At 36.4% G+C, this 27,990-nt stretch overlaps 1 protein-coding gene and 1 long non-coding RNA gene across 4 annotated transcripts in view; one reads left to right on the plus strand and one right to left on the minus strand.

Moving 5' to 3' along the window:
* The window catches only part of LOC118677473, a 67,939-nt gene that overhangs the window by 684 nt on the left and 39,265 nt on the right, over nt 1-27,990 (minus strand). For all 3 annotated transcript variants that reach the window (XR_004974403.1, XR_004974402.1, XR_004974404.1), the window contains one exon: nt 1,179-1,240. This is a non-coding gene — a long non-coding RNA (uncharacterized LOC118677473). The remainder of the gene's footprint in view (nt 1-1,178; nt 1,241-27,990) is intronic.
* LOC118677470 (calcium-activated chloride channel regulator 1-like) lies at nt 161-27,858 on the plus strand. Its single transcript, XM_036352596.1, has 14 exons — nt 161-329; nt 1,152-1,292; nt 1,492-1,639; nt 1,980-2,088; nt 4,310-4,490; nt 6,477-6,704; nt 9,916-10,140; nt 14,336-14,513; nt 19,945-20,045; nt 20,861-21,085; nt 21,367-21,637; nt 22,172-22,339; nt 22,882-23,121; nt 26,638-27,858. The coding sequence occupies exons 1-14, from the start codon at nt 171-173 to the stop codon at nt 26,976-26,978; spliced, it is 2,715 nt and encodes a 904-aa protein (XP_036208489.1). The 5' UTR covers nt 161-170; the 3' UTR covers nt 26,979-27,858.

Below are 27,990 nucleotides of genomic sequence, written 5' to 3' on the forward strand. Positions count from 1 at the left end.
GTTCAACATAATCCCCATTGAGTAAGATAAGGAAGTTCATCAAAATATTTTAGTAGTTTATTGTATTATATCTATGCAAATATTTTGATCTAGATTTAAATTCCCAAGTTAAGCAGATATATAAATACTCTCCTTACATTTCAAAAAGGTCTATCGTAACATGAGCAAAAATGGTGCTCAATCTAACCATTATTCTGTTCCTAGTTTTACATCTCTTGCCTGAAGTGAAAAGTTCAATGGTAAGTTTGAATAATAATGGATATGATGGCATCGTCATTGCAATTAACCCCAGTGTACCAGAAGATGAAAAACTCATTCAAAACATAAAGGTAAGAAAATAAATTTTATTATCCACTTATTTTTATTTCAATAAGTATTTTCAACTCATGTTGGTTGTCTAGTAACATACACGCACTCACACAGAGTTATAACTTTCCAAAATTGCTTTGACAGTATATATCAATTATAGAATATGTCAAAATTAATATATGCTTAATTTAAATATGATTTGTCATATATTAATAATATTAGTCATTACCTAATAAATTATTTTAAAGGCTGAACTACTAATAGTTTTTTCAACTCCTTTGACTAAAAGAAAGACCTTAGAGCTAGTGAAAAATTCTTTTCAATTCATCTTTATTAAGCTACTTTTATAATATTTCAATAACTAACTCTTAAGCCTTAGGGGGTAAGTATCTTATACATTTTTCAATTGTTTATACTTTTTCAAATATTAAATACTCAAAACTCTTTTGTATTTGATTTTAAAGAAAATATTACTTCTTTTTTATTTTTATTTACTTCCTCATTTTGTTAGTATAGTTTTTTAAAATTTTATATATAGCACTTTAATATATACAATCTTCTTTGGTCCTTCCAATATCCCTATGAGATGGTCAAGAACAGAGATGCATATACACTTCAATATGGATCTGTATTAAAGTAAAAAATAGAGTTGGTTTTTAAGTGTATGAAAATGAGTTCACAAACTAGAGAGATATGGTAAAAATTCACCCTATTTTTCAATTAGTCTTTGCCAAAATATTTTGGGAAAGGGAGCTTGGATTTGCTATTTCTTGTATGTATATACACTTTTATGCTCATTTCATTGTGAAATTGTTACCACACGGTATCTTAAATTTTGTCAGGAAATGGTAACTGAAGCTTCTACTTACCTATTTCATGCAACCAAACGAAGAATTTATTTCAGGAATGTAAGCATTTTAATTCCAGTGACCTGGAAGTCAAAATCAGAGTACTTAATGTCAAAACAAGAATCATATGAACAGGTAAGGTATTTTATCTAGCTCCTAAACTGTTTCTTTCTTCTTCCTGTTCTTTAAAATTTAATACTAATAATACCTTAGCAATTACTAATCATTACATTAGTAATTAAATTAATGCTATTACTTCTCTTAATTTGGATGAAGAATTCCTTGTTTATATTGCTATTAAGATCTGCTTTGGTTTGTTTGTTCTGCTTTTTAGGCAGATGTTATAGTTGCTAATCCTTACCTAAAATATGGAGATGACCCCTATACACTTCAATATGGACAATGTGGAGAAAAAGGACAATACATACATTTTACTCCTAACTTTTTATTGACTAATAATTTGCATACCTATGGATCTCCAGGTAAGGATATCCATTTTATACTTCTATTGTTATTTCTACTGGAAACAAATATAACATTATGATTAAAGGTATTTTTAAGAGAGAAAAATACGTATTAATAGCTTTGTTTGGAAATATACTAGTTATTTTCAACCTAATAATATTTCTTTTTCAACATGAGTATAATAAATTTAGTCACTTATTGATACTAACCCATTTTAACTTTTTTGGTTTAATGAAAGTCGTCCATTTCTAGAGTTCCTTGACCCAATTAGGTTAAAGGGAAGGGAAACTTAAAACATAAGAAGTTGAATTAAAACACTGTAAATATAAATTTGTAAGTGCAAATATTCTCTCATAGGCAGAGTATTTGTCCATGAGTGGGCCCATCTCCGATGGGGAGTATTTGATGAGTACAATGTGGATCAGCCATTCTATATTTCCAGCAAGAACACTATTGAAGCAACAAGGTATTGTTGTATTGAGCAAATCTATTTTTAAAATTTCACCTATGACTTTTTATTTTTATACTAGGCAAAGAAAGGCTATCTCCAGTGGCTGAATGTTCATACAGTCAATTGCAATATCCAACCTACCCCACTATGTATAGGTCCAACTACTGGGAATTCCACCTTGGAATCAAGATCAGTCAGGAATTGGGAATAATTTTAATATTCATGGGTTTATCCCAAAATTTGTTATTGTCAGAGGAGAAAGAAAAATCTGTAGCCTACACCTTAAAATATCTAAGAATTGGAGTTCAAGTTCCTACCCAATCTTTTATTCCATTTGATTCATAACTGTTCAAGATGAATCTGTTCCATTAAAATCAAGTGAACTCCTAGAGCTTCATGCTAAAGATAGATTATTATTCATTTAATCTTGAGATTAAAAAGAAAAAAGGTACTTCTCAAAAGGATAAGTAAGTAAATTTGTTTTTAAGAAATGTAATTCTGGGTAGATTTAGACAGGTCCTATTTATTAATAGATAAGATATTTAAATTAAAAATATCAAGAACCTGGAGTATTTAAAGAACATCAAAGAGCAATTAAATCAGTGTAACAGAAAATAAGTCTTTGGGATTAAAAAACATGTTAGAGGAAAGAACTGTGATTTTTTAAAAAAAATGTCTCCCCATCTTATTTGTGTTGTTTGCTTTACCTCTGCTGAGTTGCTTAGAGTCTCATATGGACTGGGCTCTCAACCCAGGACACTCATTCCTCTGACTTCATCCCATACAACTTCTCCCGGCACCACCTGCCTTATCCAAACAACACTGTTCAGTCTTCAAGACTCAGTTTAAATGTGTCATTACTCTCCATTTGGGGTTATATATCCTGGGGAATATTCCCAAAGGAATATGTATGAGCTTCTCTCACACTGGGCAGGAATTTTATTTTCCCCAATTGACTTTAAGATCTTTGAGGGCTGATTTTTTTTTTTTAATCTCCTGGCCTTGGCCTGGCATAAAATAAGTAAAAGCTAAACAAATAATGTATCAAACAACAAATTTTTAATAAATCAATGAAAAATGAATGAGTTTCTTTATCAGGCATAGAAAGAGACAAGTTATTAAAAAGAAGTAGCTAAAATAACATTTATTGAGCTCCTACTGTGTGCCAGGCACTGTCTGAGGTAGTATAAGTTTAACTTTCAGGCTTACTTTAGAGCTAACCCTCCTGGAATATATGACTCACCATCTTCTTTAATCCTTGCAATACAAATAAATGTATTAAAGTGGATTAATGATATGAAGTGGGTTTTTAAAAAATATATTTGTATTGATTTCAGAGAGGAAGGGAAAGGGAGAGAGACAGAGAAACAGCGCTGATGACAAAGAATCATTGATTGGCTGCTTCATGCACACCCCCTACTGGGGATCAAGCCGCAATCCGGGCACGGGCCCCAATAGGGAAACAAACCATGACCTCCTGGTTCAACCACTGAGCCACGCTGGCCAGGCAATGTTATGAAGTTTAATATTAACACAGAACGGAAGTAAATTCTGCAGAAACAGGAACTCTTCAGAATATTTTATACATACCACACCCCATTCCCTGCCAGGTGATTGACAATTATCATGAAGACCAAATGATTGAATGCACAAGCATTTCCATGCAAGGCTTATTTTTATTTCTTCCTTCAATCTAGCTCAGCATTTTTCAAATTGTAAACTGAAAAATGCTTAAACCACATTTGACTTTGGATGTATGGTATACATGCATATATATATGTATATATGTATATGTATGTATATGCATATATATCAGTATATATACATATATACATATATATATATTTTAATGTGTGTACCATCCATACAAATCTAAGAAGGTTTTAATCATAATGTTGATTCTTTCCTCCCAACTAGGAAGCAACTCCTCTGTATCTCTTAACTAATCTAATCTTCACAACATCCCTCTCAGGAATTATCATCTTTAGCTTAACATAACAAGAAAAATAGATTATTGATCACAATAGTAAGCAATTAATGCTAATAAATATGAACTGACATCATTATTCTTGTTTAAATTGATGGTAAATATGGGTAGGACATTGAGCCTACTTCTGCCAAAATATTTGGCACATGACCTATAGCAACTATTAAGGGAAAAATTGTAGGACATTAGTCTTTATTCATGATTTGTCTGGTCCTCATATGTAAATGTAATCTAATTCTTTCATCATAGATGTTCAACTCAGATTACTGGAATTAATGTGGTTTTCAATAAATGCCAAGGAAGCAGCTGTATAATAAAGCCGTGTGAACGTGACTCACAGACAGGGCTGTATGAAGCAAAATGTACATTCATCCCAGAAAAATCCCAGACTGCAAGGGAATCCATAATGTTTATGCAAAGTCTTGATTCTGTAAGTACATTCTCTTTCAAGTATCACAAAAGAATTCTTTGAGAAAAACTAATTGGGGAAGCTGGATTTTCTACCATGAAATTATGTACACCAATAGAAACGCGGAAAATTACTCAGTTAACAGCCATTTTCTCCAGCCTGTGTCAGGTGTGTCTGGAAAACATTCCACCCTTGTTAACCTATTTCTTTTCTTCAGTTGTGGAACTGTACCCTTTTCATTGGTGTCACATACTTTCTTATAACATCCCTTCCTTCACTTGATTCTGTAGGCTTGTGTCTAAAACTACAACCTTTACTTTTAATTATCTCTTCTAAGTGTTAGTCATACTACTTTTCCAAAGTAATTTATTCTGTAGTTTAGAAAGACGAACACTCTAGACTTTCCATTATCTTCATATTAAAGCATACCAACCTATTGCAAATGATACTGTGGAAACATATGGCTCTGTCTCTACAGAACAAAAGTTCACAATTACATACCTGACCAATTGAAAATTAACAACACAGTAATTCAAGTTCCAAAGCGAATGTTGACCTTAAATATCTGGTTTAAATGTATAAAGCTCAGTGCAAAAGAAAAGGTGCCTCAGAATCAGATAAATTTGATATAAAAACAGCATCTGTCATTTTCAAGCTGTATTAAACTGCTAAATCTGAGATTTAGTTATCTCACCTTTTAAATGGCTTCACAGTGTCGTTGTTGTTAGGTTTATAAGAGCTAATATAAGTAAAGTATTATCACAGTGCTTAACACAAAGTGTTATATGAGTTAAGAAAATTCAATTTAACCTGCTAAATCTGGATCAGCAAAGGCTAGCCAAAGAATTCAGCATCCAAATAGACATCAGCTCATGTTACATAAAAGGATAATTGGAATATGTACTGTCTGTACCAAACTATAAATCCCAAAAGTATTTGACTATTAGGCGATAACTCGTGCGCCTACCTGGGAGATATATAATAATGAAGAAGATCCTATAGCTGAAATAGAGAAGGCAACTAATTATATAAGATGTGGCTCAGAAATAAGTACTGCACTTAAACCATACATCTTGTCCAGAATAACACTAACTTCTAATTATCATAAATTTATTGCATATTATCTATATCCATAGAATAAGGTCAGACTCAGGAGAGATATGATCTGAAATATTAAATTAGTTTCTATAGTAATGAGATATTTGGCAGAATTACTAGATAAAACTCACCATTAGAAAATGAAAGAGAAACAACTGTATTTCCTCATTTTTTTCCTACATTTTCATTACTTTTATAGGAGTACTAGAGGCCCAATGCACGAAATTCATGCAAGAATGGGCCTTTGCAGCCTTAGGCAGCTGCCTGGATCCTTCCCTCACAGCTGCTGGCAGCTGCCTCGATCCTGTGGCTGCAACCCCAGCTTAGTCCAGAAGGACGTCTGGTCTAATTAGCATATTATGCTTTTATTATTATAGATTATTTTATTCATGTCAGCATTCACCAGAGACAATAACAAACCCTTTTGTTAGAGTATCTGTTCTCAAGTTTCATGATCAACTATAAAGAGATAGAAAATATTTAAGCAATTAAAGAATGCTATTGTTATCCCACTTTTAGGGTGCAGCTAGAAATTACTGCAAACCCTGTTCCTTCTTCCACTAAATTGAATTCAAGGCTTGAGTCCCACCAAGAGTCTAGAAGGGAAAGTAAAAAGGTAACTTAAGCAGTTGTACCAGCCACCACCATACCACACTGCTGTACTTAAAGAATGACCTATACCTTAAAGAATGACCAAAAAATTTTCCAGTGCATATTAATGGTTTTACTTTGCATCCTCTCCCCTCAGGTATGCGAAATTAATGTCAGAATATTAGATCATAAAATTACTTTTAATTGTCAGGAGATAAACTCTATAGAATACGTATATGGCAGCCAACTGCATCATGGGAAAGGAATGTATTGCCTCACCAGTTACTGTAATATCATCTTCTAATTGATTTTTTCCAGGTGACTGAATTTTGTACAGCAAAAACACACAATACAGAAGCTCCAAACCTACAAAACAAAATGTGTGATCACAAAAGCACATGGGCTATAATCAGCAAATCTGAAGATTTTCAGAATGCACTTCCCATGACAGGAACGAATCCACCACCTCATCCTACATTTTCTTTGCTCAAGTCCAAACACCGAGTAGTCTGTTTAGTACTCGATAAATCTGGAAGCATGGATTCAGTAAGACATTTATTTGTCAGCTATCTTAAACTAAGATTTAAGCTAATAAAAATATAACTTAATCTTAGATTTAGCTAATTAAAATGCTTATTATTATAATAAATTTTAGCATAGAAATGTACATGGACAAGTGCTAAGACATATATTAAAAGAAATTGCTATATTAAGGTTACTGAGTTATGGATAATGTTTATTTTTAATTTTTAGTTCTAACAAACTAGAAATAATGTAACTAAAAAGAAAAAATCATCCATAATTACACCATTGAGCCTATGTCATTCCAATCTTTTTCTGTTTGTGTATTTGTTTTTCATCTTCAAAATGTGATTACATTTTATATGTTTTATAATATAAATTTTTTACTTACTATACCTTAAACACTCCCCATGGGGAAAAAATGATTCCATGACATAAATTTTAATGTGTATCATATGCACATATCGTAATTTAAATAACTTCTTATTGTTGAACATTATGGCGATTTAAATTACTAAAATTCATGTTGCAATGAACATTTTTTTTTATTTTTTAGTTTGTTTTTTGTTTGTTTGTTTTAAAATTTTTATTGTTCATATTATTACAGTTGTTCCTCTTTTTTCCCCCTATAGCTCCCTCCCACCCAGTTCCCACCCCACCCACTGCCCTTACCACCCCCCCACTGTCCTCATCCATAGGTGTAAGATTTTTATCCATTCCCTTCCTGCACCCCCACATCCCTTTCCACCCAAGAACTGTCAGTCCACTCCCTTTCTATGGCCCTGATTCTATTACATTCACCAGTTTATTCTATTCATCAGATTTTATATTCACTTGATTTTTAGATTCACTTGTTGATAGATATGTATTTGTTGTTCATAATTTTTATCTTTACCTTTTTCTTCTTCTTCCTCTTCTTAAAGAATACCTTTCAGCATTTCATATAATACTGGTTTGGTGGTGATGAACTCCTTTAGCTTTTTCTTATCTTTGAAGCTCTTTATCTCATCTTCAATTCTGAATGATAGCTTTGCTGGGTAAAGTAATCTTGGTTGTAGGTTCTTGCTATTCATCACTTTGAATATTTCTTGCCACTCCCTTCTGGCCTGCATAGTTTCTGTTTAGAAATCAGCTGACAATCGTATAGGTACTCCCTTGTAGGTAACTGACTGTTTTTCTCTTGCTGCTTTTAAGATTCTCTCTTTGTCTTTTGCTCTTGGCATTTTAATTATGATGTGTCTTGGTGTGGTCCTCTTTGGATTCCTTTTGTTTGGGGTTCTCTGTGCTTCCTGGACTTGTAAGTCTATTTCATTCACCAGGTAGGGGAAGTTTTCTGTCATTATTTCTCCAAATAGGTTTTCAATATCTTCCTCTCTCTTCTTTTGGTACCCCCATAATTCATATGTTGGTATGCTTGAAGTTGTCCCAGAGGCTCCTTACACTATCTTCATATTTTTGGATCCTTTTTGCTTTTCTGATTGGGTGTTTTTTACTTCTTTGTACTTCAAATCTTTGACTTGATTCTTGCGATCCTCTAGTCTGCTGTTGGAACTCTGTATAATATTCCTTATTTCAGTCAGTGTATGCTTAATTTCTAGTTGGTCCTTTTTCATATCCTCGAGGGTCTCACTAGACTTATTGAGGGTCTTACTAAATTTATCAGCGGTCTCATTAGACTTATTGAGGGTCTTACTAAATTTATCGGCAGTTTCTAGAAAATTCTTGAAAAACCTTAAAAGTGTGGTTTTGAACTCTATATCCAGTAGTTTGCTTTCCTCCATTTCTGTCATTTGTGACCTGTTTCTTTGCCTCCAAATTTTGGCTGCTTTCCTGCGTTGATAGAGTGGTTTTCTGTGCTAGGTGTCCTATAGGGCCCAGTGGCTCAGCCTCCCCAATTACCTGAAGTGGGAACTCTTGGTGCACCCCTTTGTGGGCTTTGTGCACAGTCTTTTGTAGTTAAGCCTTGATTGTAGTTGGCATCACTTGGAGGAATTGACCTCCAGGCCAATGGGCTGTGAGATTCAGCTATGTCTACGGTGGGAGAACTTCTGTGCTGGAGACACCCTTATGGGGCAAGACTTGTTTCAGTGGGGCTTGGTGCTCACTGAGTCTGCCCCCGAGTGTGTCCGTTATGTATCTGAGGAGTTGTAATCTGGATGGTCCCACTCTGACCACTGGATACATTGGCTCTTGGATCTCTAAGGAGGTGGTAATTTAGCCTCTGCCTGAGGCTACCTAGCAGGCACTACAAAGAGATCTGCAGATTTCTCTTCTTTGTTTGGGATTTGGAGGTGCCCAGATGAGGCCCATCTGTGAAACAATGCAGTCTGCTGTGGGGCCTTGGGCCTTCTTTTGGATGATATGGGTCTCTCTGACCCAGCTGCAGTTTGTTAGGTAATTTTAGATTGCAAAGGGCCAGATCATTCATATGCAAAAGCCTCTGCGCACAGCTTGGGTGAGGCGGGGTCTCAGAGAATCAACAGGGCGTAGCAAATAGCTATAGCTGATCCTCAGCCCTGCCCTAAGAGGTCCCGGGTCTCAGTGTCCCACGGTAATTGCTGCAAGCCCCTCTGAGAGAAAGCTGCCCTCAAATTCTGCCCAATGCCAGACAGTCCAGTTTCTCCCCGTATGAGTCTGGGTCCCCAGAGACTTGCCCGGCACTGGAGTCAGAGCCGTTGGGAGCTTGTGTCTTCCTCCCAACTGAAAAAGACAACCATGTCCTCAGTTGCCAGCCCTTTCTACGCGTGCCTCCGTACCTCTGCACTTCATTTCCGCACCTCTTCTGAGTCTCAGTGTGCTTTTCTCTTTCCTTCTAGTTGTAGAATTTCCACTCAGCCAGCCTTCCTGTGGTTCTGGATGATGTCCGTTTTGTCTTTTAGTTGTATTTTTGAAGTGATTGTGCGAGGCAACAATTTCAGGTGTTTACCTATGCCGCCAACTTGGTTTCTCCACTGCAATGAACATTTTTGCAGGCATTTTAAAAATATTTCCTTAGCAGAAATTCCTGAATATAAAACTGTTAAGTAAAAAGTATGTATTTTAAGGCTTTTCTAAATAGAACATGCCTGAGTCTTAATTTTTTCTTTAATATTACTTTTTTTAATAAAATGAAGGAATTAAATTCTAAAATACAGTAATCAATTATTATCATGATCTTTGACCCATAAACTTTCTTTCACCAATATGTCAAGATTTGAGGAGACTCGGGAATTGTTCAGACATCTTTTTCTTACAGGAAAACCGTCTCTTTAGAATGAATCAAGCAGCAGAACTATACTTGATTCAAATTATTGAAATGGGATCACTGGTTGGGATGGTCACATTTGACAGTTCGGCTACAATCCAAAATTATCTTACAAAAATAACTGATGAGAATGCTTACCAACACATCACTGCAAATCTGCCTCAAGTAGCTGATGGTGGAACTTCAATTTGCAATGGACTCAAAGAAGGATTCCAGGTAAATTTTTAAAAATGTTTTTCTAGCCCAAATGGTGTTGAGTGACAACCCATGAACCCGGAGGTCATGGTTGGATTCTGGGGAAGGGGGTTGGGGGTTGTAGTCTCTATCCCCAGTAGGGGGCATGCAGAAGGCAGCTAGTTGATGATTCTCTGTCATCATTGATGTTTCTATCTCTCCCTTGCTCTCCTTTCCCCTCTGAAATCAATTTTAAAAAAACATATTTTTAAAATGCTTTTCTAAACATCATCTGTCATTTACCATGGCTTTTATTTTTGTCCAACCATCTTTGTACAAGGGTCAAGAACTCATTTAAAGATTTTTTTTTAAAGACTCTCCTAAGTCTGTTATTTAAAGCTGGAGCCTCTCTGAGTTGCTTTGGGAGTAGTTAAGTAAGGAAGGAAAGTTTAGTGTGTACATAATCACCATGATTTTATTGAGGAGCTCTCCATTTCTTTCTCACTCCCATCTCCCACACTCAGAATTTTTATGAGTAGAAAATAATGCTGTAAAGGAAATTGTGAAAGAAAAATAATAATAATATTTCTGTATTATGGAATAAAGAAAACCCAGTTCTTCAAATTAAATTGATATCTGACAATCACAAATATAGAGGTAGTTATTAAGTAGTATAGTACCAAACTCAAGACACACAGGTGGAAGTTTAATGAAATAAAATTGTGAAATCAGAAATTAGAGTGGAGCCTCTGGTACTCGTTTGCATTTCTTTCAACCTAAAGTTAGTCTATATTTAAGCCTATTTATTGTCATTCTTTAAGTCACAAAAATAGTAAAATGCTTTCTTTCACTGATCTTTTCACTGCCTCGGCTAAAATGTAGAGATTGTCTGTCACCCTTATCCAGACCACTAACTAATACCTCTTCTTAGCTTTCTTCATGATGTCTATTTGTTGTAAAGCATATTAGTTTAAGAAGGCACTCATGCTCTGGATTCAGGCAAACCTGAAATTCTGGCTCTACTATTTATTAGCTAAATAACCTTGAAGTTACCCAACTCAGAAACTCTGTTTTCTCATCCAAGGAAATGTGGAAAATAATAGAACTTATCTCATTTAATTGTGAGAATTATGTAAGATAGAGAAGTGCTCAAGAAAGAATTGCTATTATTATAATAACCATAATTCTTATTACATATAAACTATCTATTCACTTCTAAAATATGACAGTACTATATATGAAATGTGTCATAATGTTTTCACATATTGGTTCACACATATTTTTCTTAATATATTTTGATATATATATTTTGACCACAGAGTCTATTGATGAATAGATCTGTCAAATCACATTCAAAGCTATAAATACCTTATAATCACTTATGTAATGAAGTCATATCAACATATAAGCATTTTACTTACATAATCATTACAGTAATAATTAAAATTTATAGAGAATATACTACATTAACTACTAGAGGCCTGGTGAACAAAATTAGTGCACTGGGTGGGGTGGGGGGGTCTCTCAGCCCGGCCTGTGCCTTCTCTCAGTCCAGGAGCCCTCGCTTCTTACCGCCTGAGCTCCTCTCACTGCTTCCTTGCACTGCTGCAGAGGCGGGAGAGGCTCCCGCCACCACTGCTGCGCTCGCCAGCTGTGAGTCCAGCTTCTGGCTGAGCAGCACTCTCCCATGGGAGCGCAATGACCGCCAGGGGGCATTGAGCGGCTGCCCCTTGGTGGTCAGTGTGCATCATAGTGACTAGTCTTGGTCGCTTAGGCTCTTATTATATAGATATTAAATGCTTTACATACATAATCTGATTTTACCTCATCATTACTTTTTTAGTTGGTTACCATTATTATGTCCATTTTGTACCTAAGGAAACTAAGGCTCAGGGTAATTAAATATCTTTTTCAAGATCATATAGTCAGTAATTGGCAAATCTAAGATTCAAAACCTGGTCTTCCTTACACCAAAGTCCAAAAAGTTAATCACTACACAGAGCTATTTATAGAACTCTATTATGTGTCAGAGAGAGAAAGAGGCAGAGAGCAAGAAAGAGAAACAGAGAGTGAGATTAACACTAGCTATTCTATTTAGCAAAAGGCCAAGCTGGAGTTTACCCTCAATGTGTCTGACCAAAGATCTTAGCCAATATGCTTGGTAGAAGTCAGGAAAAGATTAAAAAAGAAAAGCAATATTTGATGTATTTATGAACTTCCTTCCCCATGGCAAGTCAATGTTTTCTTCCAGGAAAAAATGAGATTCTTCAATGATCAACTAACATGCCTAAAAGGCACACGTCATATCATTTAACCTTGTTCACCTGCCTTTAGCCATGAATTTGCAAGTGCTATCTAGTCTAGTCAGCAGCCTTTTAAAACTGCTTGGGTCATATACCTCCAACCCAAAAATCTCCTGGGATAATAACAGCTAACATTCACTGAGTACTTACTATGTGTTAAGCATTGTTCTAAGTGTTTTATTCTTCCTCTTTTCTGTAGTTTGACTATAATGGAAAGGAATAGAACTATTAATACCTTATCTCTGAAAGTAAACAAGAACATTGTACTCTTTTTCCATGCCAACTCAGCCTGGAGTGGCAATGCAAAACAATTTTCTTTGGCTGACTCTGATGCAAAGGCCTGAAGGCTTTTCTAAGACTAAATAACAAGTTTATTCTTAGTTTGAATTTATTTAGATACTAGAGGCCCAGTGCACAAAAATTTGTGCACTCGGGGGGGTGGGGGGGTCCCTCAGCCCGGCCTGTGCCCTCTCTCAGTCTAGGACCCCTTGGGAGATAACGACCTGCTGGCTTAGGCCTGCTCCCGGGTGGCAGAGGGCAGGCCCAATCCCTAGGTGCAGCCCCTGGTTGGGCTCAGAGCAGGGCCGAATGGGGAGTTGGGGCGCCGCCCCATGTCATGCACAGAGCAGGGCGGATTGGGAGGTTGCGATGCCACCCTCAGTCACACTCAGGGTAGGGCCGATTGGGGGGTTGGGGCACCGTCCCCTGTCACACTCAAGGCAGAGTCGATGGGGAGGTTGTGGCGCCACCCCGTCACGCACAGAGCAGGGCCAATCAGGGGGTTGGGGCGCTGCTCCCGTCACGCACAGAGCAGGGCCAATCAGGGAGTTGGCACACCGCCCCCTGTCACACACAGAGCAGGGCGGATCAGGGGGTTGGGGCGCCGCCCTCTATCACCCACAGAGCAGGGCCCATCAGGGGGTTGGGGCACCGCCTCTGTCACACTCAGGGCAGGGCCGATGGGGAGGTTATGGCTCTACCTCATCACACACAGAGCAGAGCCCGTGGGGGGGGGGGGGGTTGGGGCGCCACACCCTGTCACACACAGAGCAGGGCCCATCAGGGGGTTGGGGCGCCTTCACCTGTCACGAACAGAGCAGGGCCGATAGGGAGGTTGTGGCCCCACCCCTGTCACACACAGAGCCGCAGGGCAATCAGGGGGCTTGGGCGCTGCCCCCTGTCACGCTGATCCCAGTGCCGGGAGGCCTCTCAGCTCCGCTGATCCCTGTGCTGGGAGGCATATTACCCTTTTACTATATAGGATAGAGGCCTGGTGCACGGGTGGGGGCCGGTTGGTTTGCCCTGAAGGGTGTCCTGGATCAGGGTGGGGGTCCCCACTGGGGTGCCTGGCCAGCCTGGATGAGGGGATGATGGCTGTTTGCAGCTGATCACACACCCTTCAGGGTGGGGGTCCCCACTGGGGTGCCTGGCCAGTCTGGGTGAGGGGCTGAGGGCTGTTTTCAGGCTGGGACTGAAGCTCCCAACTGCTCCTTTTTTTCTTTTTCTTTTTTTTATTCTGGGCCAGCTTTAGCTCTGAGGCTTCAGCTCTTAGGCCTCTGCTCCTGAAAGCAGGTATCTGGTTTGTTTCGGTTCTGGAAACTCTGTATCAACTCCAGCTCTTAGATCCCAGCTCGCTGAAAGCTGGTTTCTGGGGGGTTTTTTTAGCGTCTATATTTGTTACAATGTTTGAAACTGCAAGCTCAGAGGCCGACAAGGCAGGTGGGGAACGTTGGAGTCCTCCGTCACTGAAGTAAGCAAGCCTCATGTTAGTTTCAAGCTGCCTGGCTGCCGGCCGCCATCTTGGCTGACAGTTAATTTGCATATCTCCCTGATTAGCCAATGGGAAGGGTAGCAGTCGTATGCCAATTACCATGTTTCTCTTTTATTAGTGTAGATGATATTCTGTAATTAATAGTTTGGTTTTTCACTATCAGGCAATAATCCAAAGTAACCAGAGCACTTCTGGTTCTGAAATCATATTACTAACAGATGGGGAAGATGCTGAAATAAGCTCATGCTTCGAAGAGGTGAAGCAAAGTGAGGCGATCATCCACACCATTGCTCTGGGACCTTCTGCTGCCAAAGAACTGGAGACCCTCTCAAATATGACTGGTAAGCCTTTAAAACACAGTTTGAATAGAAAATATAACACATTTTCAGTCTCTCTCATTCCAGAGGCTCTTTCTCCTCAAACTACAAAACTGCTAAAAAATTTCCTATCCTAAAATTAATCTTTGTTGCTTTCTTGTAATTGTCCTTCAAATTAATAGCTTTCCCTTTCACACCTTCACTTCTCTCCATTTCTACCTATACTGAATTCTTCTAATATGAGTCAACATTTGCTGTCATTTACTCATTTCTCACCATTTTTTACCCATCTAAATTGAAAAATTTTTCTAAATGGTTTCTAAAGACTTACTCAACTGCAATTCCAAAATTCTTCCTCAGTATCTGTCCTTGTTATCAGAGAAATGTGTGGATGGTCTTTTTCTGTTGCTAGTGGGAGTGGGGATCTTGGAGTACTGCTGGAATAAGCATTTCTGGAGGCCCCCATAGGAGGATGAAATGTGACAGAAAGCTTTATTTTCATGGAATTATGTCTCTCAGTTTTCAAAGTCCCATTTCCTTAAGTCCAGTCCTGGAAGGGGTGCAGCTGGGGATTCAGCAGAACTAGAAGCAAAGCCAGTGTCCACAGTTTCTGTTCCATGGTGGAGATAGGTCCAGTACAGCATTAGGCTGTGGGCCATGTGGGTGAATGCAGGGGAGGCAGGAGAACATACCGCATGCAACAAGAGTTCCAAGAGTACACACGAGCAAGAGAGCAAAACAAAAGTGCAAACTTTGTTTACAGCGGTTCTCAACCTATGGGTCGCGACCCCTTTGGGGGTCGAATGACCCTTTCACAGGGGCCGCCTAAGACCATCGGAAAACACATATATAATTACATATTGTTTTTGTGATTAATCACTATGCTTTAATTATGTTCAATTTGTAACAATGAAATTGGGGGTAACCACAACATGAGGGTCGCGGCATTAGGAAGGTTGAGAACAACTGATTTAGGAGATTATCTCAAATCTTCCCTCGCTTGCAATGGTTACCCCCTACTTTGGCCAATGACCTGTTCCCAGGTGTGACTGACAGGAAAGTATCTTCCCTATGTCACCCAGACTTTACTGGGCATGACTCTATTCTCTACCCTGTTCAGTCTCTTCTGCCACTGAGACGGATGGCTTCCCTGAAAAGTGTTACAACTCCAGCTTCCTGGCAAAGCTGCACAAATGAATGCCTATAATATTTGGCCTTCCCTTCTTTCAAGTTAATTAATAACTGGTTTAAGTAACAACAATATCATTCCTACAGATAGCCCTGTTTCATAGATAAAGAAATGGAAACTAGAGAATACAAGGTTAAGTTAGAGTCCTGATTATTCATTCTTGCCCTCTGCAACCTGTTCTTTTCCAACTCCTCACACCTAAGTAAATCTCTCTCTTCCTTAATTCCTGCATTATTTATTTATTTATTATAAATTACTCTTTGATTCTCAATTGTCATTCTCTAATTTTTTTGGTATATCTTAGCTATAACTAAAAAATTAGCTGCTGATTCAAAAAAATGTCTTTGGGGGAAGAGGACATAGAGGGGATAATTGGTGTTGGAAAAAAAATAAAATAAAAATAAATAAATAAAATGCAAAGGGAAAAAGTTGTCTTAAATTTCATTCTTACAATATTATTTCATGATTAGATCAGCTTTACTAATGTGGCAGGCACTATGTCTAATGATTGATATAAAAACAATAATATTTGGCCAAAAAAAATGGCGGCAGAGTAGGAGGATGCTGCACGGACATGCTCCCAGGAACAAGCTACAATTACACCTGAAATACAGAAACACTTCCTGAATAATCAACGGAAAACTCACAGGAAAGAACCTGATACACAAGGACCAAACGTGGAGACTGCATAGAGACTGGTAGGAAGGGCGGAGGCACGAAGGGGCTGGCCAAGCACCAACAGATGGCAACTGAAGTCCCAGAGAGATATCTCAGCTGTATGTGTGTGTGTGTGGGGGGGGGGGGGGGGTAGAGGGGGGTTGCCACTGACAACTCTGGGATCTAATCCCAAAGCTGGGTACCCCAGCAGAGGGCACCAAATCTGAGGAGGGGACCCACATAACATCTAGCTGTGAAAAGCAGTGGAGTTCTGTCTGCTAGGAAGTGGCAGCTGAAAGTTTGGGTACCCTCTTGAAAAGCCAACCCACAAAAATTCCTGTGGAGTCACCCACCTTGTGCTTGGGCAGAAGGAGGGTGAAGTGGACTGGAGCTGTGAGAGCAGAAGCCAGGACTGGGGACTCGGGGAATAGAGCTCAGAAGGCAGATACCCCATATTTCCTGGGCTGAGTCATTCCCTCACACAGGGGAGGTCATCTTTCTCACATAGATATCTGCCTTGCCTGGGGAGAAGACAGTCTACTGGAAAACACCTTGCCCTGAGGCCACTTAAGAGATTAAAAGTAACAATTAGCCTCCAGGCAGAAGCAACTGCCCCACCCTGTTGAAAAAACTCTCACCACATCTGAGGGCAATTGTCTGGGGGCAATTTAAGTCAGAATCCTATTAGTCTGTAGACAGAGGCAGTCTCTGGAGGCTTTGAGTCTTTGCCTGGTCCAAATAGTCAGAAACAGCCTTTAACACTGTCCTGCACTAGAGACTGAGAGGTGTAGAGGATCAACCTAATACATAGTCACAAACCCAAACAGACAACTAAAATGAGAAACCAAAGTAACAACCCCCAAATGAAGAACTAGAGAATTCTCCAGAAGAAGAGATAAATGAAGCAGAGGTAAGAAATTTATCTGAACAGAGTCCAGAGTAATGATGTTAAAAATGCTCAACAGTATGAAAAAAAAAAGATATAGAACAGTATGAGAAAAAGAATGACATAACACAAAGAACACATTGGAAGGAATACATAGCAAACTAGGGGAAGCTGAGGATCAAATCAGTGAATTAGAACAGAGCTGAAAATACCACTCAATTAGAGAACCCCAAAAGTAAAAACAATTAAAAAACAGGAGGACAGCTTAAGGAAGCTGTGGGACAATGTGAAACATAACAATATTAGAATAGTAGATGTACCAGAAGAGGCAGAAAGGGAGAAAAGAATATAGAAGGTTTTGAAGAAATAATGGTAGAAAATTTCCCTAACCTGGCAAAGGAAAAAGTCACACAAGTTTAGGAGGCACAGAGAACCCCAAACAAGAGGAACCCAAACAGACCCACACCCAGACAAATTATAATTAAAATGCCAAAAATTAAAACAAAGAGAGAATCTTAAAGACAACAAGAGAAAAGAAAACTGCTACCTACAAAAAAGTTCCCATAAGGCTGACACCTGATTTCTCATTAGAAACTCTACAGGGCAGAAGGGAATGGCGTGAAGTTCTCAAGGTAATGGAAAGCAAGGATCTGAAACCAAGATTACGAGATACAGCAAGGCTATCATTCAAAATAGATGGTCAAATAAAGAGCTTCCTAGACAAAAAAAAAAAAAAAAAAAAAGCTAAAGGAGTTAGTTCATCACCACCAAGCCAGCATTACAAGAAATGCAAAAGGGATTGCTGGAAGAGATTGCTGAAAAGAAGAAACAGAGAGAGAAATGTAGCCATACAGAATTAAAATGGCTATAAATAAGTACCTTGCAATAATAACCCTAAATGTAAATGGATTAAATGCTCCAATCAAAAGGTGTAGGGTAGTGAGTGGATACAGAAATATAACCCAACTATATGCTATCTACAAGAGACCCACCTCAAAACAAAGGACACACACAGGATGAAAGTGAAGGGAGGAAAATTTTTTTCCATGAAAATGGAAAAGAAAAAAAAAACTGGAGTAGCAATACTCACATCCAACAAAATAGAACTTAGAATGAAAGCCATCACAAGAGAACAAAGGTGACTACGTAATACTAAAGGATTAATCCAACAAGAGGATATAACCCTGATAAATATTTATGCACCCAATATAGGTGCACCTAAATATATTTTAAAAAGCCCTAACCGGTTTGGCTCAGCGGATAGAGCATCGGCCTGCGAACTCAAGGGTCCCAGGTTCGATTCTAGTCAAGGGCACGTACCTTGGTTGCGGGCACATCCCAAGTAGGGGGTGTGCAAGAGGCAGCTGATCGATGTTTCTCTCTCATCGATGTTTCTGTCTATCCCTCTCCCCTCCTCTCTGTAAAAAATCAATAAAATATATTTTAAATATATATATATATATATATATATATAACTTCTAAAGGACTTTAACGGAGAGATTGACAACAATACAGTCATAGTAGGGGACTAACACCCCTCTCACTTCCCTGGACAGATCTTCAAGACAAAAACTTAACAAGGAAACAGAGACTCTAAAGGACACACTGGATCAGATGGATTTAATAGACATTTATAGAACATTTCATTCCAACACAGCAGAATATACATTCTTCTCAAGTGCACATGGATCATTCACAAAAATTTGGAGTTTCCTCAAAAAATTAAAAATGGAACTCCCATTTGACCCAGTAATCCCACTTCTAGGAATATATCCCAAGAAACTAGAAATGCCAATCAGAAAGGATATATACACCCCTTTGCTCATAGCAGCACAATTAACAATAGCTAAGATTTGGAAACAGCCTAAGTGCCCATCAGCAGATGAGTGGATTAAAAAACTGTGGTACATCTATACAAAGGAATACTACACTGCAGTAAAAAAAAAAAGGAATTCTTACCATTTGCAACAGCATGGATGGACCTGGAGAGCATCATGCTAAGCAAAATAAGACACTGGAAAAAGATAAATATCATATGATCTCACTCATTTGTAGAATATAATGAACAACATAAACTGATGAACAAAAATAGAGCCAGAGGGGGAAAAAATACCCTAGAATATAATAGAAGTAATCCTGTTATTTGCAGATTTTTAATATTTCCTACAAATTTTATGATACCATACTATGTTAGTAGAGTTTGGGTAATATTATTAAACTTAAAATCCTTTCATTCTTGAAATATTAATGTTTATTGCATATAATATTATTATATGTAAGATCATCTTTCTTAATTGGTGTTTATTGCATGTAACATATTTAAAATTGTTTTTCTTGAGATATTAATGTTTATTGCATGTTACATTATATTTAAGATCATTTTTCTTGAAACATTAAGGTTTATTGCATGTAACATTATTATATTTAAAATCATTTTTCTTGAAATAAAAAAACTGAAAAAATATACTAAAATAATAATAATAATAATTGGCCAGTTCCTTATAGTTTCTTCATCTTAACTTATTTTGAGCAAGGTTTTAGTTGTTATAAGATTACATCTTGGAAACTGATATGCTAAAAGTTCCTAAGGTTCTGGGAAATATATTTTTATAAGTTTAAAATGAAATTTTAAAATATTTTAAAGTACATCAATAACAGCACAATAGAATATTATTTTTGTATTTTAAATTAATATTCTAAAAGTAAATAAAATTCCATTTTAGGAGGACATCGGTTTTTTGCTAATAAAGACATAAATGGCCTTATTGATGCTTTCAGTAGAATTTCATCTAGAAGTGGCAGCATCACTAAGCAGGCTATTCAGGTTGGTATCTCAGAAAAATTTCTAGCCTTTGCACATCTTACATAATAAAAGCCTAATATGCTAAGTGTCCGGTTGACCAGTTGACCATTCAACCAATCAAAGTGTAATATGCTAATGATATGCTAAGGCCACTCAACTGCTTACTATGATGTGCACTGACCACCAGGGGGCAGACAATCAACCGGTTGACCAGTTGCTGTGACATGCACTGACCACCAGAGGGCAGACACTCTGATCAGTAGGTTAGATTGCTGCTGGGGTCCAGCTGATCGGGACTGAGTGAGATGGGCCAGACACACCCTGGAGCCCTCCTGCAGTCCCTCCCAGGCTGGCCAACCTCCCATGTCTCTCCCCTGCCCCGATCGTGCACCTGAGCCCTCTAGCAAACCAGGACTCCTTGGGGGATGTTGGAGAGCCAGTTTCGGCCCGATCCCACCGGCCAGGCTGAGGGATCCCACTAGTGAATGAATTCGTGAACTGGGTCTCTAGTTTGTAATAATTTCTCTCTTGCTAAATAGTCACTTCTTCCTCAAATAAATAACTTTTGCCTAAAAATATTTCAGGTATGCAGAAGAAAAAAAACATCCTTACTGAATTTGCTTTTCTGGGACACTTATAGTCAGCTTCCTCTATTCATCCTTCTATTCTTTATAATTATAAATGCCTTTTATTTGCAAAATTTTTCAAAATAATTCTTAGTTATTTTAATTGAAATTTAAAAATAAATTTAGAATTCCTCTAAACTGACCAAACTTTGAAATGCTATTAAATATAATAACAAATCAGTTTTATGTGTTTTTGTTTTTACATAACAGTTGGAAAGTAAAGCCTTCAATATTACAGGAAGGAAATGGGTAAATGGTACAGTGCCTGTGGATAGTACAATTGGAAATGACACTTTCTTTGTTGTCACTTGGACAATACAAAAGCCAGAAATTATTCTCCAAGATCCAAAAGGAAAGAAATATAAAACCTCAGATTTTAAAGAAGATAAACTAAATATTCGATCTGCCCGTCTTCGAATACCAGGTATTGCAAAGGTAAGAAAATTCTTTTCTTTCCCATGCTTTACCAATCAATTTGGAGAGAAAAAAATACAGATAACATCTTATACATTGTCAATATTAAAATAGTGATAGATCATCTGTCATAAAAAAGGAAGCCAAATAGAATAATTAAGAATTCATATCCATACTATTTACTAGCTTATAACATCACATATTAAAATCATTGCTATTACTCTGCTAAATTCCTAAATTCTGTTATGTTCCAAAGAGAGTAGGAAAATATTACAAAATCTATCAAAGATATTTTTTTTCAGACAGGTACTTGGACTTACAGCCTTCTAAATAATCATGTCAACCCTGAAATGCTAACTGTCACTGTGACTACTCGAGCAAGAAGTCCTACCACACTCCCAGTAATTGCAACTGCTCACATGAGTGGAAATACAGCACATTACCCTAGCCCAATGATTGTTTATGCACGAGTCAGCCAAGGGTTTTTGCCTGTTTTGGGAATCAATGTAACAGCCACTATAGAAACTGAAGATGGACATCAAGTAATATTGGAACTCTGGGACAATGGTGCAGGTAATAAGAATCTGCATCAACTTTCACTGAATTTAAAATTCTACTATAGTCACATCACTTAAAAGTTAATATTTCCTGTGTGATGAATCATATTTTTTAGAGAGTTAAATTTAATTTTAATGCTTTTAAGATGTTTTACTCAATTACCTTGACTAGGCATAGACATGAACACGTTTATCTTCTTTAAATTTTATGAGCAATTTTACTTTTCTCATGGAATTTTACAGAAGTTTTCTCTATTTTCATTGGTGTGCCTATGCTTTCTCCAGTTTATATTTTCCTGATTAAGATTCCTTTATGAAATAATAACAGCTAATATTATTTGAATGCTTACCATGAATTATTGTTTTACAAAGTCAAGGGTTACCAAGTTAGCCAGGTTTTGAACCTAAGCAGTCTGATTCTAGGGTTCATGTACTTAAAACACTGTTCAGTACTATTTGCCAAAATGGTTGATATCTCTAGTATTTATGAACAGCTAGGACAGTCATTTTTACTTTGTTGGATGGCTAATTATTGTATTTCAATATCAAGGTGCTGATACTGTCAAAAATGATGGCATCTACTCAAGATATTTTACAGGTTACCATGGAAATGGTAGATACAGTTTAAAAGTACATGCCCAGGCAAGAAAAAACAAGGCTAGGCTAAATTTAAGACGACAGAACCGAGCTCTGTATATACCAGGCTACATAGAAAATGGTAAGTGGCCTTAAAATAGAAATGTGTCCTTTGTTAAGGTAAATTACAGGTGTCAAGCATTGAAAATACAATGTCCTATGGAAAACCTAAGTAATAGTTATAAAATCACCTGCATGTTTCAAAACCATAGTTATGTAATGGACCTAGCATTGGGCTATGCTTCTAACGTGTTTTGTTTTGTTTTTTATATCCCCCTCAGTTCATTTCATGTACATTGAAAAAAATTTACTCAGCACTTCCTATGTGGCAAGCATTATGTTAGATGCTGAAGCTACAAAGCTATTAAATAAGACACTATCCTTGTCCTCAAAGGATTTAAAGACTAGTAATAAAAATAGGTTAAAAGATAGTACTAATATTGCATAATGTCTCCTCACCAATTTTAACATGACACCAATAAAATAAGCTTTTTTTCACCAAAAGGTATTCCATTTTCAGTGTCTGCTATCAATCAATATTAACCCTCTACAGCTGCAAGATGAGATGACAAGATAAAAATAGATATAGCAATATTGCAAGTCACAACATTACTGTTTTGTTAGGTACAATTATACTGAACCCACCCAGACCTGAAGACAAAGATGACATGGAAGAAGCTGAAGTAGACGATTTCAGCAGACTAACCTCAGGAGGGTCGATTACTGTATCAGGAGTTCCTCCTTCCGTAGATCTCACTCAGGTGTTCCCACCCAATAAAATTACAGACCTCGAGGCTAAGTTTAAAGAAGACCATATTCAACTTTCATGGACTGCCCCTGGCAATGTTCTCGATAAAGGAAAAGGTAAGTTTGATATTATTTTAAAACATACTGAAAGAAATCCCATTGGCTTTCATCTGCTAAGAATTTTCTAATGTCCTATTTATAAATAACATGTGTGGGAGTGTCTACGATGGGCCATTAGTTACCTATTTTTCAGATGCAAACACTGAAGCTCTAAGAGATAGTTAACTGCCCCAAATTGTCAGATTCTATTGGGCCAAACTGCCTTTCACAATATGAAACATCTTAGAAATTACTTTGAGAAGATTAATAGCTTTCTGTTGCATTCTTTTCTCCCTAACAAGGAAAACTTTTTCTATGTATTTCTGTACTTGTACAATTGTATTCGTTCATTGACTTTCTTTGAATTTTCAAAGATAGTAGGTTCTTACAAAATAATCCCTACTCAGCATTCAGTTGAGTATAGAAGACAATTTATGTAAGAAAATAGATAATTTTGTAGAATGTGGTAAGTGATAATGTTATTATAAGCACAGGTGATATGGAAGCACATTGGAAGGCCACAATTCCTGGTTGTGGGTTAGAACACAGAATATATTTTAAAAGGCTTCCTAAGGAAGTTTATCCCTGACCTCAATCTTGAAGAATGAGAGAAGTTAGCCAAGTTAATTGAAGGTATTCCATGAAGAGAGAGGATTATGGGAAGAGAAACTCAACTAGTTTGAGAGATTTGACCATTGAGTTTGAATAAGGTTCAAGGCAAAAATATCTCATTCATTCAAAGTTTCTTAAAATAAATTGCTCTCATTCCAGAAGGTTAAATCACTTTTATCTTTGCTTTAAATTTACCTAAGTTTCATTAGTATGTGTTGAATCCCCACCATACTTCCCAGTATTGTGCTAGATTAGTGGATTCTTATGAGATAAAGCCAATCTTGCATTTTCCTTTAAAGGTGGAAAAGTGAAAACAATATCCATTATCAATACAGACAATATCTCAGGCATTGTCAGTGCTGAACAGCCGCATGTTCAGTGCTCTTTCTCCTGGGTTAAAATAAATACCTCAATAGAAAATATGCTTTTCAATCTTTCATTTCCTATATAGCATTTCTCAAAGATATAATTTTTATCATGATACAAAGGAAAAATCATTCTAAAGCCAAAGAAAACATAAAATACCCATGAAGAGCTCTTTTCTACTTCAATGTGGAAAACTCATCATGAAAACTTCTGAAATACATTATTTTTCTATGCTATTACCCTCAAATATGTGGCAGAATTTTTAAAAAAAGACAAAAACCTTCTACTGGAAAAGGCTTAAGTGAAATTACCTGACCAAATGTTTAGTTCTAAATTCTATTCAGTCAAGACCAGCTTTCAGCTCAAGAGTGGGTTCATAGTAAATGTCTCTCAAGCTGATTATAGAAACTAAAAATGGGAAGACTAGATTATTATGGACACTGAGACAGGAAGAACTTCACTGTATTTCAGCACAAATGCCTAAAATAGGTGGAATCCAATCTCCTTCTTTCCTCTGTGACAAATTAGAAAAGATTGTATTTGCTATGAAATGTTGCCTTCAGATATTACAAAAGTAGGTAGAAGAAATGAACATATAATCTCAATACCAAGTATTTAAATTCCCTGTGACCTAATTTCCATTCCTGTTAAAAAAGCAAATTAGACTAGATTGCGTGGGTTACTAAAACAAATAGAGGTAATTCTAATATTTTATTATTCTCTAGTTCCATCATTTGGTGCCTCAACTTAATAACTGTATTGTTGACCAACAAGTAATTAAGTAGATCAAATGCGTGTCTAAAACAGTACTATGTACCAAAAAAAAAAAAAACAGTATAAAACATAGTTTTTGCCATCAAGAATAATATGGCCTAATTGAAAAGATAAACTGAACCTCCATAAAATAATCTGGAAAACAACATTATGTGCAATAAGGTTCATGGAAGAGCCCAGGCCAGTGTGGCCAAGTGGTTGGAGCGTTGTCCCATGCACCAATAGGTTGCCAGTAGGATTCTGGTAAGGGCATACACCTAGGTGGCAGGTTCAATCCAAGTCAGAGCACTTTTGGATGCAGCCAATTGATGTTTCTCTCTATCTCTCTCCCTGCCCTCCTCCTCTCTCTCCAAAATCAATTTTTAAAACCTCAGGTGAGGATTTTAAAAAAATAAAGAGTTCATGAGAGAGTCATCAAGGTGGATAATTAACACGACTTCATGAAGAAGTTGGGCCTCTTATTGGACCTTAAAAAATAGTACCATTTGCACAGATAGGGAGAGAGGTACATTCCAGGGAGTTGTGACAGGGAGAGAAGGAACAAAATAATATGATCAAGGTCAAGAAACCAAAATTTCACAATGGAATATCTGAAATAAAAAGAGAGAGATAGACTGAGAGACTAGATAGATAGATAGATAGATAGATAGATAGATAGATAGATAGATAGATAGACAAACAGGCCCATCTAAATGGAGTACAGGGTGTGTGTGAAAAGTAGTAGGCAGAATGGATTAATAAGGCCTACATATTGAAAAACTAGAATGTTAAGGCAGAGGGTTTGAATTTTTTTAAAACCGCTTAATCGAAGTTATTCACCACACATTTATAACACAAACATTTCATTACAAAATAAAGTCTTCACTTCAGAAAAAGACGTTTGCTGTTTTATTGTTTATGGCATTTCAGAATGTGAGAATTTATTTTTACATTGATGGCTGATAGATTTCTAAAAGCATTTTGGAATGAAACACTTATATCAGCATCTTTCTTTCCTTTACTGATAAAATAACAGTTATAATAGCTAATATGTCAAACATTTACTAAGTCCTAGACATTATGCTAAACACTTTTCCTACATTTTCATATATAATTCTCAACACTAAAACAGTAAATATTCAATAAATATGTGTTGAATGAATTGAATGACTGAATCTCTATTAAATGGATACGAAAATTAAAGGTAAAAAAATGTTAAATAAAATTGTTTTGTTATACAACTAGAAAGTAGTAGAATTAAGATGTTAATCAAAGTCTACCTAGCACTTAAGCACATAAAAATTAGTAAACATTCCAGGCTCTCTGACTTCTTTTGCTCTTTGTCCTCAGTCCTGTCTTCCATTCTATTTATCTGCTCTCTTATTTTCCCCTCCTTTTACTCCCTCTCTCAACTTATTGAGAAATAAAACAGATGTGCAGTTCTTAATGTCTTTATTTAAACATCATATGTTCCTAGTTCTAAGTTAAAAGTGGATTCAGCTCTTTATTGTTCTATTTTTAAAAATAAATCTAGATTCTGGTTTTTTAGTTATATAATTTTAGTTATATGTAATTGTGAATTAAATTTCTTGTAATTAGATAACTAGATAGAAACTGTTCATGTATTTGTCCTTAAAATAAAGAAGATGGGATAACCCGACAACAGCCACAACTGAGATTTCCATGAACAAAACCCAGTGTGCATTTCTGACAGGGCCCTAAATGTAAGACAGTGTGGTGGCAATATGGCATCCTAGTGATTTTAATATACATTAAAAATAGAAATGTTTATTTCCTTTCCAGCCAAACACTACATTATAAGAATAAGTAATTATCTCCAGGAGCTCCAAGAAGATTTTGACACTGCTACTTTAGTAACTACTTCCAGTCTGATACCTAAGGAGGCTGGCTCAACAGAAAATTTTGAATTTAGACCAGAACCTTTCAAAACAGAAAATGGCACCAGATTCTATATTGCAATTCAAACCATCAATGAAGCCAATCTTACCTCAAAAATTTCTAATATTGCACAAGCAACCAAGTTTATTCCTCCACAGGAACCCAGTGTCCCTGATCTGGGTACCAAGATTTCTACAATCAGCTTGGCAATTTGGGGATTAGCTGTGATTTTATCTATGTTTTAAAATAGAAATTACATTAGAACTAAATTCAATGTTATACATATTTGGTACACACTTATTTAGAATTTACTATACTTGTCTATTATAAAACTCTTTGTAAGATAAAAGTGAATGTACAAAAGTAAATTTCCCAATTACTTGAGTTCATTAATACTAATTAGTTGCTAAATGTTTAACAAAATGAGTATGCTATTTCTTATCTTTGAAAAATAAGTTTATTAACTCAATATAAAAAAGAAAATGCATATTTGTACTTGTAGATGTTTTAAGAAACATTTTTTGGATGTGCCACAAATTCATTTGGTATATTAACAAAGTCAGAATTTATCTGAGCTATTTCAAAAATATTTATGTACCCACAATAGAAATAATTTTATGGTAGAATTATTTAGGTTTTATTCTTGATTCTGAATGATTACTTCACATTTACATAAACTGTAATCAAAAAGAACTATAAAGATAACTTTTCAATGAGAAATGGTCTAGAGCAAATTTGCTTTGTGTCATTGATTAAAAGTGGTATCTCAAAGTTATGACTCTAACATGAAATGACTATTTGATCGCAAGAATGCTTTTTTTGTATAAATTTTGTAACATCACAAGAAGTCCTGTTTATATTATTAGGTCCTAAGAGTATCACCAAAATGTTCCATCAGGGCAGAAATTTTTTTTCACTGCTATATCCTCAGTATCTAGAATAGTACTCAATACTCAATGCATTGTAAATATTCAATAAATATTTGTTAAACAAAGTAATGAATATTTTTATAGCATCAACAAATTCCAAATTTGATCCATTACATTAAAAATATCCACAAAGTATGATGTGTACTTTATGAGGACCTGATATAATGAAAACTAACCAGTTAATAACAGTGATCTGAATCAACTCAGAACATATCTTCAGAATTTGTAAACCATCTGATAAAATTAAAGTTAAACAATTAATAAAGTAATAATGTGATTTTTTTTTTCTGAGAGACAGAGACAGAGGAACAAACAGTGACAGTTAGAG

This window comes from Myotis myotis, unplaced genomic scaffold (genome assembly GCF_014108235.1).
Source record: "Myotis myotis isolate mMyoMyo1 unplaced genomic scaffold, mMyoMyo1.p scaffold_m19_p_2, whole genome shotgun sequence".
NCBI lineage: Eukaryota > Metazoa > Chordata > Mammalia > Chiroptera > Vespertilionidae > Myotis > Myotis myotis.